General features: G+C 35.6%; 1 protein-coding gene across 1 annotated transcript in view; it reads left to right on the plus strand.

Moving 5' to 3' along the window:
• Nucleotides 1-15529, plus strand: part of egl (Egl_like_exo domain-containing protein) — a 49351-nt gene that overhangs the window by 13785 nt on the left and 20037 nt on the right. The window contains exons 2-3 of the mRNA XM_035376952.2: nucleotides 1712-1792; nucleotides 13852-14096. Of these exons, the coding sequence (XP_035232843.2) occupies nucleotides 1712-1792; nucleotides 13852-14096 (326 nt within the window). The remainder of the gene's footprint in view (nucleotides 1-1711; nucleotides 1793-13851; nucleotides 14097-15529) is intronic.

The raw sequence follows: 15529 nt of genomic DNA on the forward strand, positions 1-15529 counted from the left end.
TATCAATACAAATCTTATAAAACTTGCAATAACGTTGTTTTACAACACATTGCTGGTCTTTCTCTTGATATAGAGACAAAAGTAGATAACCCACATAGCAGATAGATGATTTATTAATCTTTCTCGATCGCTATTTTGATATGCCAAGAAATTCAGTTAACAGCATTCAACATTTATTCCTTTTGTTAATTGATGGAGAACATGTTATAGTTATATTTTTGAAACAAATTAGGGTAATTTGGTCTTATCGCAACTACCTCGGTTATAAGTTGCCAAATAGTATAACCATGCATATAACAATTCTTTGGGTAATCATATAGATAACTGTATGTTTGAATGAGCAACATCACCATTTTCATATATGCTGTTTTGGTTGTATTAGAAGCTCTAAATGCAAATTGCAATATTTGTGGTCTTCAGCAGAATTTTGAAATATGCACTTGTGCACTTGTGGAATTTGCTTGCAAACAAAGAAAGTTCTGTGAAATTTTAGGAGGAAGGTAATATTTTGTCACAAAGATATGAATGTTCAGATTCTCGTTTGATGATGATGTATTTAGGAAACAACCTTTCTGGAAATGCAACGTGAAAAAGGTGTAACGAACACTTTGGCATTCAAAGCGGTAATTGGTTCAAGAATAGTCATCTGCCATTTACTACAGCAGTCAGATTTTAATGAGTGTTAAATTTTGCTTTGAAAAATTGGAAATTGCCAGTAAGACTGTAGTGGATTGGAATAATTGCATGCAGGAGATACCATTTGTAAGTAGTTTTATAAATTGTTTTTCCTGATAAATATCGAACTACAGTTAAAATATTGTTACAAAATGTACAGGCACGGAAAGATGGCTTCCCTGCAAAGAAAGTTTAGGGTTGCCACATTGTTACATTTGGCGAGAAATCGCCCACTTGGCGACAATTTGGCAATATACTATGGACGGATGGAGAACCTTCTGGAACGAATTCCAAAAGCTATATAAACCCTGCTGGTCCGCAGTCAGTATGTGTGCGTCGTCTCGCGAGCTGATAGTCAATCATTCAGCGAGTGTCTTAAAAGCGCCGAGTGGGTTGTCAAGTGCATCGAAGGGTCTTTAGTGTATTGCGGTTAGTGCATCGTCGAGAGAGCATGTTGAGCTCCGGGAACGACTGAACCGAAGAGTCGGGAGCCGTGCTCTGTGTGTCGTCGAGTGCATCACGAGTTGTAGCGTGGAGAGTCTCGAGAGTACGTGGAGTTCCGAGAATGACCGAAGCTGTCTCCACTGTTATAGCCTGATAACCTGAAGGCTGTGTCGCTAATTGTGTCAGCGTGTTTATAGTAGTTCTTCAACAACTGTAACGTGATTTTGGTGCTGTCCTGATTAGTATTGGCTAAATAAAGTGTATTTCAATATTTCATCAAGTGCTGTTGTTGTTATTCACTTCAAATCCGCATGAACCCCATAACGAACGTACGTACGTAAAGGAAAAGAAAATTACGTAACATCTGGTATCAGAAGAAAATAACGTAACAATATGTACCCGACAGTATGTATGATATGAAATAAATAACTTTCTCTGCTTTGAAATGACCATTCTTTTTCTTAAAAAAATCACCAAATTGCTCCAATGTGGTTGGAATAATGCCTGAGAACTTAAGTTAGGTTGCTGGCTATGATTTTTATGATAAGTTTTTTTGATAATATAGATAAATCTCTAATTTATTGTATTTCAGGTTGCACATGACTGCCGTAATGACAGTGGTGCTCTTTATCATCAGTTTGGTGTCATACTGGCTAATGTTTTTGATACACAGGTAGGTTTTTATTATCTTAAATAGTTGATTTTTCTTAAAATTTTCACTAATATTAAACATTCTGTTTTCCCCAAAACTGCAATGATTTTAGTTTTGTACTTATTGCTAATATTTTAATGCATTTTATTTAGCATCTGATTGAATTTATATTAAAAGTTAATTAACAAGGTGTTAAACATGTCATATATTCAGTATTGGATCATCCCAAAAGTTCTGTGGTTTTTCAAACTGAAGGTTTTTTTTTTTTTTTTTTTTTTTTTTTTTTTTTTTTTTTTTTTTTCTTCCCTCATTTTGTTACTGCTGATATGGAATGACTTTGATCAGAGAAGATGTTTAAATACTTCCCCCCCCCCCCGTTCATTTGTATAATTCTAGTATGTGTCGTGGCATAATTTTTGTTTCATTGCAGTGCTAAATGGAGAACCCAAAACTTAATTTTCATCATATTATGATTTTTTTATTTTAAAATCAGAAAAAAAAAAAATGCAAGTCAGACTGCTCATAAAATTTGTGCTCCATATAGAATAAGGTGCTGTTTATAACACAATTTGAAGGTGGTTTGAAAAGTTCAAGCATGAACATTTCAGCTTTGAAGGTGATGCATGCTCTTGACAATCATTCTCTGTAAACAAAGACCTATTAAGCAAAGCTGTCACTGAAAGTACTTGTAGCATAATTCAGGAACTATCAGTCAGACTAAATATTTAAAAAAGTACAATGCGTGATTCTTTGAAGAAGTTCGGATATGTAAGCCGCTGCGATTTATATGTATTCCATACTTTAACAGAACAGAATATTATGCATGCTCGAGTGCATGCTTTGGCATGTGATTCTTTGCTGAAAAGAAATTAAAAAAGTCTTTTTTTTTTTTTTTTAAACAGCTCATTATTGGAGATGAAAAGTGGAATACAATGCATAGATCATAGGGTGGTAAATCAAATGAACATCTTTAAAAAACATCGAGAGGGAGGTGCCTGCATCGCAAAACAGTAATGCTTTGCTTACAGTGGAACTACAAAGGAATTGCATACTGTGAATTGTTGCTATCAAACAACAATAAATTCGGGAGATAAATAGCAGTTTTAAAACCAGAAACAAAACACAATTTGAAGGTAGTTTGAAAGTTCAATCATGAAAATTTCAGCTTTGAAGGTGATGCTGGTGATGAAGGGTGTCCAGAACTGACCAATCTTCGAAATGGTGGGCTTCATCATGGCAATGTTTGGTCCACATTCCAATGTGTATCAGACGAAAACTAATTGAGTATGGTGGAGATGTTTTCTGTCGGTCCCCTCCAATATTCATATACCTTGCTGTCTTGAATTTTCATGGCTGGCTTTAGGTCATTTCAAAATTCTCTGAATAGCCTGAAGTTCACTTCTTTAGAGACTGTCAAAGAGCACGATTCTAACTTCTTTATAAATCTGAGTTTAATACACCGAACAATGATTATTGGAATTTCTAAGGCAACAAGACTCAGTGCAATATTCATAAATTTTTAGGACTAGTTTCAAAAATTTTAATTTAGAACCTTCTTCAAGTGCAGAGGGGCAAATGATGAAAGAGAAGCCTGTGCTCAGGCCATAAAATTGCATTTATTATGCATGGTATTTTTTTGCCATTGCTTTTTTCCCCCATGTAACTTTTAAATGAATGCAGTATACTTTCTTTTTATATATGACTCATTTTAAATTTTATTTTATTCTGTTTATATTTGAGTCATCTAATAAACAAATGAAAATACACTCTTAGACAAAAAAAAAGAAAAAAGAAAAGAAAAGAAAAGGACGCACCGAGAAGATATAAAGCAAATTGGAGACAAATTGATATGCATACAGGTTTCGACGGAAAATGCAGAATTTTACATTTTGGCTGCCAATGATTGAACGGATGTCACTAAAGCGCATCTGATGTGTGCAACTGACAGGATATTTAAGTGGAGAAATTACAATTCCAGGTCATAAATTCTTCATGAATTTCATTCTGTGTACTCTGGTAGACAATAACTATGCCTATGCCTATGCCTCGCATACAGGTGCGCGAACGATATGCGCAGAGTCAGAATTTGAGAGAGGTCGTGTAGTTGGGTTCAATGAAGTTGGTTGGTCTTATCGGCGAATAGCTTGACATTTGAGCAGGAGCGATATCACTATTAGACGCTATTGGCAGGAATAGGTGAACCATGGCTGCACACAGCATCAAGATGGAAGCGATAGGCCTAGAGAAATGACAGAACGTGAAGACCAAGCAATCGTTAGAGCGGCACTCACAGCCCCAGATGCATCATTATCATCGATTTTATGTGCAATAGTGCTTCAGTGACCGCAATGACCATTCATAGACGGCTCACAGAAAGAGGGGTGCCAACTACCATTGACCTCTGTACAATGTCAAGCCCGTTTTTAGTGGTGTCGGGTTCATTTGCACTGGAATGTCACTGACTAGAGTAGAATAGTCTTCAGCGATGAGTTTGAACTGAGCCCCGATGACCAGCGAAGGCGAATCTGAAGACGCCCCGGACAGTGGTGTGATACCAACCTGACTGTCTTCCGGCAGACAGGCCGAAAACCAGGAGTGATGGTCTGGGGTGCCATTTTATTTCATAGTAGAAGCCCTTTGGTTGTCATCTGTCACAACCTTACAGCACAGCGGTACGTCGATGAAGTTCTAAGGCCCATTGTGTTGACTTTCATGTCACGCCACCCTGGGCTTAAATTTCAGCAAGATAATGCCCGCACCTACGCTGCACATGTTTCTGCTGCTTGCCTTAGTGCTTGCCAAACATTACCTTGGCCAACAATGTCGCCGGATCGCTCTCCTATTGAGCACGTTTGGAGCATTATGGGCAGGGCCCTCCAACTAGCTCAAGATGTTGACAATCTAACGCACCAGTTGGACAGAGTTTGGCACGATATCCGTCAGGAGGACATCCACACAAGCGTCTAGCCCCTCAGATGCTACTTTCCTCTCGGGCCTCACGGTTCTTCCCTGAACATCCGCGCAGATTATTGCGCATGTCGTCATTTTCCTGAAGGCGCGCTTACTGTTATTTAGTCTGCTCTTTGCACTGCTGTGGTAGCGTGTGATTGCTGATACAGTTCTCTTTTATATTTGTTTTGATTATTATGTCTTCAGCACAAAGTCAAGAAAAACGGCCCTTTTCAGGGACAAATACTTCTATTTCCTCAGAAGGAATTTTTGATTCTGAGTCGAATCAAAATCAGGAAAGAGTAATCGTGTGCAATAATTTCAGTTCTGTTGTGTGTGAAATAGTTGACTGTACAAATGATTTTAGTTTGGCTGAGAGTGATTTTGTTTGCTCTGATTGTTTAAAAACATTCAGATATAATACAATTTGAAACCCCATGTATATAATTTTCATTATAATAATACTACATTAATTGAGTCTTTGAAAAATCAAAGTTGTGTGTCATGGAAGGAAGTTCTAATAGTATGAATGATTGTTCAAATGATTTTAGTGTGGCTGAGTAATTTTGTATATCTTGATTGCTTAAACACTCTAAAAAAATAAATACAATTTAAAATGCAGTGCAAGTAAATTACATTCTAATAATACTTAATTGATTTCTTTTGACCTAAAAAATTTGAAGTGTCATCACAATAAAATTCATACTTCTAAGGTAAACCACACAGCTAATTATGTGTGTCCTGTATGTTATGCTAATTTTGAAAAGCGAGAAATAATATTTCATTTCATGAATGTTCATGGTGTTGATATGAATCATACTGAGCTAGAATTTAATTCATTTAATGATTTGTTGGCATGGAAGGCAGAAAATGCAAGTAATAATGGTGTAAAATATTTATAATTTCAGATGTCACTGTTCAGGAAATTTTATATCAGAAAGTAAAGGTTTGTGTCACTTAAAAATCCTTGGTAAATATGTGGGTATGTGAAGTGCAAAGTTCTGAAAATCTATGCATTTTATTTCATTTTATGAAACCCAGGGATCAACATGTACACAATATTCATTTCTAAAAGAAAAACGATTTTGTTTTGATAATTATGACAGAAACACAAGGGAAGATACTGAAAATGTATTAATGGTACACATGGTTGTGAATGGATATGGATTTGATGTCATAACTTTACTTACAATAGATGATTTGTGCCAAGGATTCCTATGTGCTTTTTTAATTTCTAATTGATGTTATCAACCAGTGCTATTTTTTTTTTTTTTTTTCCCGTGCATTAAACAAAAAGTTGGGCAAATACAACCACAAATATTTATGTCTGATATGGCTTAATCTTTTTTACTGCTTGGAAGTCTGAAATGGGTTTATCATAGAAACATCTTTTTTATTTTTGGCATATTGATAGAGCCTGGGGAAAAAAAAAAAATCTAAGGTGCTAAAAAAAACAGGCAAAAACATATAAAAGTATTAGATCTCTCTTAGAAGAACAAGACATTTATACTTTTCATACACTGACAGAAGCAGCAATAAAATTACTTAATCCTGACACTATTGAATTTGCAAATTGATACTATTGAACTTTGAAACATATTATTTACAAATTACATCCAGCTGGGCATACTGTCACAGACTTCACAGTGGTATTAACACAAACATGCACCTCGAATGAATGCACTGAACATTAAAATATGTTTATGTTCATGGACAAAATGTTGAAGAGCTTAGATAAGGTGATATCTCATATGGTATTGTGAGATTCGTAAGAGATAAAATGACTGATCCCTTAATTACAGCAAATAAAGATAAATTGACAAGTAAGATGTGGGATTTAAGAATCAGACATAAAACAAGTGAAACACTGTCTTTATAAGAATAGAGAATGAGAATGGGTGGTCTGTTTCATCAACACATAGTCCAGAACTATACATGAAAATATAAAAACTTGTGCATGTCACATACAGTGTTCTGAGTGTAATATATGCATTTACCGATATATATACAACTGTATTGATTCATCGCTTAGGTGGAATATATGCAAACGTATACAAAAAAGAAAAGGAAACTGACCAAAACTTCTACAGTAGCTTCACAGAATGAAGCTAATAATACAATTCTAAAAATTATTTTGTATCGCAAAAATTTTCCCTACAGTTCCACTGAAGAATCTTAACACATCTAGTGAAAAATATGTATTTTAACAATAGTTATTATTACATATTCAGAATTCTTTTTGTCCATTTTTATCATCTAAAACATCTTCCTTCAACTGCCTGTAAGTGTTTTATATTTTTTTATGTACCAAGCGATACTTTTATCTTATTTATTCTGTCTCTCTCTCATTCCTCAGAACTTCTCTTTAATAATAAGATAATTACAACTCTGATCCCTTAAATGATGAGGAACAATACATGATGCAGTAGGTCAGAACTGGGTCGTGAACCTTTATCTCTGGTGCTCGTGATAGGTTGAATTATTCTGTGATTATTGAGAATTGTTCCTCTTCTTTGCCTTACTGCCTTCCCTTTTCACAAGGCTAACAATATCATATATTGTCCATACAATCAATCATTCTTTGACTTTTATGCTGTTCAGTCAATAGATTATTACCTGATGCACATAAATATATTTTGGTGGCTTCGAATCATTCCCAAATTTGAACTGCAAGCAACATGTTCTACTATTTAATACTTGTTATTTAATATTTGTCATGTTTTTATTTTCTAATTATTCAACCACATATACATTAACATGTTGTGCACTGGCCATTTTATTATGTGTAGAATTGTTTAAAATTAAGTGAACATCGTAACAATCTCAAAATCACATCACAGTTTTGTGAATTGCCACATACTGCCACATTTTTATTTTGTGTTTGTAATTATTAATAACATTAATAATAGAAACCTTAAGTTTTTTATATACTAACTAGCTTTACATAATAACTAGCTTTAATAAGGCTTACTTGCACATTATGTAAACTTTGAGTTTATGCCAATCAGTCTTCCACCTCACTGATATTGATGTCAGCATTTATTCGTGTTCCTTACATTTTAAAGGAGAAATCTTATGGATATCTGAGGTATGAAGGATTATGTAAAAAACGTGTTTCCCTCTCCTTCCCTTGGGGGCCCAATTTTGAAAACAACTCAAACTGGCTTTTAGGTATTCATGTTCCATATATTTCAAAACAAGAATCTTATGTACATCTGTTTCTTCCTCATATGAAAAAGTGTAAAAACACATTTTGCCTCCCTCCCTTGGGTGTTGAATTTTCAAAAATCGCTTTTAAAATGACACCCTTCGGTATAAAAGGAATAAGTTCCTAAGTTTTGATATCTGTATCTATAATAGCTTTGGACGATGATCTGTAGATGAGCAAATGAATAAATCAGGAATTCTTCCTTAATTGTATATCGATTTATAATAAATCATCTGAACAAGAAGAAGCAAAAGGGAAAACATAAATCAAAATAATATATTATTTGACTGGAAATGAGAAATAACCCAAAATCAATATCTAACATGAAAATGTATATCTTAATTAAAAGGGAAAATATTATAGAAAACCTAATAAAAGAAATTGATGTACACTGAGTAATGCACACCAGGTCCGTAACATAATAGCTTGGCACCGGTGTCACCTGATTCTTTCTGCATGCTGCGCTCCCTGACATAAACACGCTGCGCATGAATCTGCGCAAATGATCAGGGAAAAAACTAGTATCTGAGGAGCTAGACGCTTGTGACTTCCACAACCTCTATCAATCGATGCCAAGCCGAATAACTGCTTGCATAAGGGCCAGAGCTGGACAAACTCGTTACTGACTTTTTCACTTTGCGAAGCCTTATCACTTCAATAAATCATCCAATTTTTCTGAAACTGTAATCTTTTTTTTTTTTTTTTTTCTGTACATGTGCATCACTTCTACCGATTTTCGTCCCATTCGGATAACTCCTTCTTGGTGCGTCCTTTTCTTTTTGCCTAAGAGTGTACTTAGGTATATGTATATTCAATCAGTGACAGGTGATTGTGCTTTGGATGTAGTCAGAATTCTAGATTTCTTACTTCCTCAAATCTGGAATTTCCTGATTTATAAAATATAGACTTATTGTTTTTCTCATTTAGCTTTTAAACAAATATATTGTTGCATTTTTCTCTTCCTGACACCAGTTGTTACGTTATTTTCTTCCTTCACGTTTGTACGAGGTTTGTAGATTTGGAGTGAATAACGACGACACTTGATGAAGTATCGAAAGACACTTTATTTACCAGTATTGTCAGGACAGCTCCAAAACATGTTTTACAGTCTTAGATGAACTACTATAAACACGCTGACACAATTAGCAACACAGCCTTCAGGTTATCAGTCTGTCACGGTGGAGACATTTTCACGGCAAAACACTAGAGTACAGCTCTCAACTCTGCTTGGTCGTTCTCAGAACTCCTACTCTCGAGACTCTCCACGCTACAACTCGCGATGCACTCAACGATACACAAGAGTATAGCTCTCAACTCAGCACAGTCTAAGACAAAACTCGGCGATGCAGTAAAAGACTCTCTCGATGCACTCGGGGCTAGACTTCGAGACACTCGCTCAGTGACTATCAGCTCACTAGACGAGGCGCACACACACACAGCGACTGACTGCGGACCAGCAGGGTTTATATAGTTTTCGGCTTGTGTTTGAGAACATTCTGGGCAAGAATTTGTTCCAGAAGGTTCTCCAACCGTCCATGGTATATCGTCAATTTTGTCGCCAGATGGGCGATTTCTCACCAAATGTGGCAACACTGCCTTCCCTTGCCATTTTATGGCAAACCTAAAACTGCTTCGTGGGGAAGCCATCTCACCACGCCTGTACATTTCGTAGCACTATCATTCAGAGATTATAAAAAAACTCAGAACTTTTAGACTGTGTAAATTTCAGTGAGAGATCGAACTTCTTGCATGAGCAAACTAACTTTGCTTAGGTAAGAAATATATCTTACAGTTAATTTGTTTATGTTGAAACTGAAACTCATATTGTGAAATTTTGGCTTGAAGTATTTAGTCTAAAGGTAGATGGAAAATTAGTATTAACCCTTTCCGCCACGCTACCTTTCAAATTTAGAATTTCAACAAAAATGAGGTAGGCAGTCTAATCAGTTCTAGAGGAGTATACAGGTAAAATTTTGTGAAGATAGCACTTATCATTTTAATTCTGTGGGTGTGCCGAATGAATAGAGCTTCGAAAAGAGTGCTGAAATGAGCATTGCTGGGAAGTGCGTAAAAGAGTAAAAGATTTTGCTTACGATTAAAAAACATTAGATTCTGAATACCGTAGCAGATTTAGCATTACCCAGGGTGTGCCATGGGGAGGCCTGATACTCTACACCCCCCTAAAAAAGCTTTTCGTTATATAATGATTACATGCATATGAATAGAAAAAGTAACTTGGGTATATGATATTTACATTTCATATTTACACTTTTGTCTATTTTTCCGTGGTGGTACTTTTAAGAAAGTGACACCACCTTTAAAAAAGCACAACCCAATAATTGCATGTTTTGCACATGTACTGGGATCCATATCAGATTCACTATCTGAAAGCATTTCGTGTAGCACTTTCAGTGATTTAGAAATGGTCAGCCCTCTAAAAATAAACTAATATTATATCTACAATTAGAAATTATGAACTATAAAATAAAATTAAATAAATGTCTACAGCTCAAAATTATCAAACGTAGACTAACAAAACGTCTTTAAACGAAAGCAAAAGAGAAAAAAAGCCTAACAGCTAACTGATAAAATTAGAAAATCACCCCCAACAATTTCTTAGTTAATGACCAAACCTCCCCTCTGGGGAAAAAAACAACAACCAGGAAATGAAACACAGATGGGGACCCACCTTTCTATTGTCAATGAACTGACCAGAGATCTGTAGAAAAACAAGGACACTGTCTGGTCCTAGTCGCTCAGTGAGCCGACTCTGGGCACACCTAATGTTCGCCGTTTGATTTTTAGGCAATATTTCAAGCTAAAAATTTAAAACTAATATAGAATAAGGAGATTAGCATACAGCCAAAAAAATAACATAGAAATTTCTTTTCAAGCAATTCTTTTTATATCCTAAAAAAATCTGGAAGATTTCTTTGGAAAATGAGGGTCTTTAAAAACTAAGCATGGCTAAAATATATGGACTGGTTTGAGTTACGCTGCCATCTAGTATAAATAAAGATGGTTCAGAGTAACCTGTAAATCCTTTTTCATTTAATTTTTCTGTGCATAAAGAAGGAAATTTTTAAGTGTGCGCAGACCGGATACACCGTGCCGCAAAGGGTTAACAAAACTGATTAAATCTTTTTTATCTTGCTTTCATGGACCCATTGTTGAAAGTTCATTTACTTACATGAATGGTATAATTATGGAACATAGAGCACCCTTGAATTTTGATAGCCCAGCTGCTGCTTAGGCTTTGAAATATTTATTCTCATTGTTCAAAAATACCTGTGTAGCCTTTGGGTAAGAAATTCCTCTGGGTTTGTTAAGATATTAGGAATGATTAGTTGAATAACTGGACAGCTTGTCAACATTCTTTAAAATTCATGAACCATTCATTCTCTTGCGTCCAGCAGTTTCTCATTGCAGCACCTGTTAATATGCATACTTCAGGTTCTAATCTAAATGCATAAAACGTTAAGTGAAAAGCCACTATATACTTCAAAATTTGTTGCTGATTGAATAAATTTTCAGTTGTTACAATATATATACACATTGAAGTGTAGTGTGTATATATATACATATGCTGAAGAACATACATAAGTGTAGTGTATACATATATACACACTGAAGAGCCAAAGCATTATGACCATTTACATATTACCCAACCTTTGGCCTGCAATAAACAGCTATAATGTGCCTTGGCATGGATGCCAAAAGTTCTTGGAAAGATGACTGGATACAGGTTGGACCAAATGTCTAAGCAGCGATCATACAAAGTCGAGATATTCTGACATGGTGGTGTTTGAGCTCTGAGCTGCCGCTATTGGCTTAAGATCTGGTGAGTTAGGTGGCCAGGATATTAATCGGAATTCAACCTTATGTTCATCGAACACCTCTAACACAATTCGAGCCTTGTGACATGGGTTGTTGTCTTCTTGGAAAATTCCATCCGGTTGGGAAGACAGATGCCATGTAAGGCTGCAACTGATTGGCAGTTATGTTCAGATGGTCTGTGGCTTTCATTGTCTGTTCTACCACAACTAAGCGTCCCAGAGCCATATGTGAGAATATTCACCAAAGCTTAATACCACGACCACCAGCCTGTGTATGACCTGCTGTACAAGGTGCGAGCAACTGCTCACCTGGAAGACCGCGAACCCTGATACAACCATTGACATGATAAATGAGAAATCATGATTAATCCAACCAGAATCAGCAGAATCAAGTCGCTGAATTTGCCAGGCCTTTGAGGATGATGCCGTTAATGAACGAACCGCTAGGCAATGGTTCCAGAACTTCTGGTCAGGGAATATGTCTCTTAGTGATGCACCACGCAGCGGTCGGCCACAAGCACAGCACAATAAAGCCCTGAGAGCAGCCATAGAGAGTGACAGTAGTGAAACATGTGGTGAGCTTGCTGCACACTTCCAGATATCTGATGAAATGATCAGACTATATTTGCACCGCATAGGAAAGGCATACAAGCTGAGCAAGTAGGCACCCCTTTCACTGTCTGATGCAAACAAGCAACAGCGTGTCGCTGCCTGTTTATCATTGCTTACTCAGCACCGCAGTGCATTTGTATTTAATTGAGTACTCGCCACCAATGAAAAGTGGGTCCAGTATGACACACCCAGGCATTCCAGACATTGGTTGCCACCACGACTGGGCTGGGATATACTACCCCATCCATCATACTTCCCAGACTTCACACCAACAGACTACCACCTTTTCCATTCCCTGGGCAACAGTCTTCATGGGAAATCCTTCAAAACCGGCCAGACCTCGAAAAGGCCTTTACGAACTTCTTGTGTCCACAACGTCTGCAGACATTAATGCATTGGCATCGCACATCTAGCCACTCGTTGGCAAAAAGCACTGGATGCGAATGGTGATTACTTTGAGGATTAGTGGTGATTATTTGTTTTATGACCTTTTTCTTTCTGACTATCCAAAACAGCAAAAACTCTTTTGGTTACCTTGTATATGTGGGAATTTCTTTACTCGAGACTCAGATATGCCATGTGGGAAGTAGGTGTAAGTATAATTAATAACTAATTTATGCTTAACTTCATTGCTGTGCAATAGAAGCAAGTCAAAATTTAGTGGAACAACATTACATTAACCAATCTCATGATACATTGCCAGTAATGTATAGTGGATGCTAGATAAGCATTATGATGATAGCTGTGATTTGAAGGTTTTCAAAGATCGCAAACAAAAAGCAAAAGTTTTCAACTAATGGAATATAGGGAGAAGTGGTAATAAATGAATATGATATAGCAGACAACTTTAATTTCAGTGACAGTGCTCCAATCATCAGCCACAGACAGCAAAATCTGTGGTATAGTTTAAATCTAGAAAATAGAGGTTGTTGAGACCAATTTCTATTTTCTAAAAAAATTTGATAGATAATTTATTTGGGAATTTTTGACATGGCAATTAATTACAGGACATGAACAGTGGAAGCTTGTAATTGAACAAGAAATTTTATCTTGTTTATAGAATTAAAGAGAAAGTACAAAAAAACAAACAAGTTACATTGAAAGAATCATTTACTAAAGCAAACAAATAAATATTGAGCTTTTTTTAGTAAATTTTGACTGTAAATTTCTGTAAATGCTTCATTGTTTCATAAATCACTATTTCGTGTTTTTAATTTTATAGCTTTTATGTGTCTTCTTATTAAATTTAAACTGATGATTTGATATCTAGAAAAATCTCAAATCCGGAATTACTGAAGTCCTAAAGAGTCCAAATATTGGACTTTCTATTGTATTGTGTTAATTTCTTTTTTAAAAAATTGCATTAAAAATATCTATTGATATTCAGCAGTTTTTTTTGGGGGGGGTTATTGAAAAGTTTCAAAATTCATAAAATACTGTTATTATAATTTAAATATTTTATTTAATATTTTCAGGCTGCACATGCTGTTCTGCAGCAACAGGATGCTGGTAAGCCTGTGTATAAAGTTAAAAATGTTTCCCTCAATACTTTGTGTAGTACATATGGAGGACCTGTAAATCCTCGCAAAGACCAGATGAAAAGCTTATATCGTAGGGATCAGAAATTTTGGAGCCGACGCCCATTAACTGACGATATGATATTTCATGCAGCTTTTGATGTGTTCTGTCTCCTGCCTTCAGTGTATTACAATATCAAAAGGTATTTACTTTTTTATCACTTTTGATTAAATTTGAAATTGACTGTATATGCTCCTGTAATGTACAGGATGGTCTTAAAAAAAACTTACCTGATATATGAATCCCTAGTGGCGTATCCATTCAACTAATCAAAATGAAATTTCAGATATTAATATTTGAAGGTACGCACTCGAGATTGTGGTAATTTAACACTTGAATTACAGCAGCAGTCATTATGACCGTATCTCCATTTTAATTCGACATAAGGTTTTTAATTCTTTATTTATAAATTTGATATTTTTTTACTTTTCTAAAAACTTATTTTTGTCCATTTTAAATAATTATTTTTGCCAATATTATTATCTATACCTAGAATTACGGCTATCGGTAATTGTGACTGTATCCAGCAAACTATATATTCCTTGTTATTTTTATGACTTTTTTAACTATTTCCAGTATGCTGATAGGTAACCAAGTGTATTTTTGGTAAGGAAGATTGCATATTTCATAGAAGTGCGTGGGGAGGGGAGGAGGGGGAATAAAAAACAGCTGCTTGGAATTTTTGCGTGCCACATGTCTGCACATTTCCCTTGTGTTAGAAAGGTTATGTTTCAGTAGACACAAATGTACTTTACTTCATTTGGATGGTTTTATTGCTCTGGTCTGCTTATCATGTTTGCATAGAAGCATTGATAGAAAATATCTAACGAAGGAGGAGATGCTGAAAGTTTTTGAAAATAAGCTGAGAGTTTGGATGATAATTCTGCTTCAGAAACTGAACCTGATGAAGAATGTCATATCGAAACTACATCCAGTTTATCCAATGAGGACTGGATTGTTCCTACTGAAACAAGTGAATCTGATTATTCTGATGCAGCATCTGCTCTTTAAACAGAAAAGGAAAGTAAAAATTTGGATCAAGAAAATATTCCATTGCCTTCTACTAGTATAGTTTCCAGAAGTGAAATTAGTGGCAGTAATCGAGCTCAAGAAAGTAGTCAAAGGCAATGAAACAGAACTCTATAACGAGGCAGATGTATCCAAAGTAAGGAAATTCAAAATGATGAAGAAAGAGCGAATGATGGTTCAGTTTGGAACATAGGAAATTTTTCAACAAGTGTTACAGGGAGACATCCCCAACAAAATGTCTTTTGAAAAGTAGCTGGGCCAACTTTGTATGCAAAGAGAAAAATAATTGATAGTAACTCAAGTAGTGCATGGAGATTCTTTATCAACGAAAAAATATTGCATCCCAAAATCCAAACTAAAGTTTGCCATTCAAAGAATTAGATGCTTTCATTTCACTGTAGTGTATTCATGGAGCTTTGGCTGCAAAAGGTCTTTCTATTTTGAGTTTTTGTTCAAAATCTTGGGGCCTGACATTTTTTACTGAGACAATGGCTAGGGACAGATTTCTAGAAATTCTGACATATTTGCACTTCGCCAAGAAATCAG

The sequence above is a fragment of the Stegodyphus dumicola genome, chromosome X1 (assembly GCF_044657685.1).
Source record: "Stegodyphus dumicola isolate Sdum_Otavi_A_Nest chromosome X1, ASM4465768v1".
NCBI lineage: Eukaryota > Metazoa > Arthropoda > Arachnida > Araneae > Eresidae > Stegodyphus > Stegodyphus dumicola.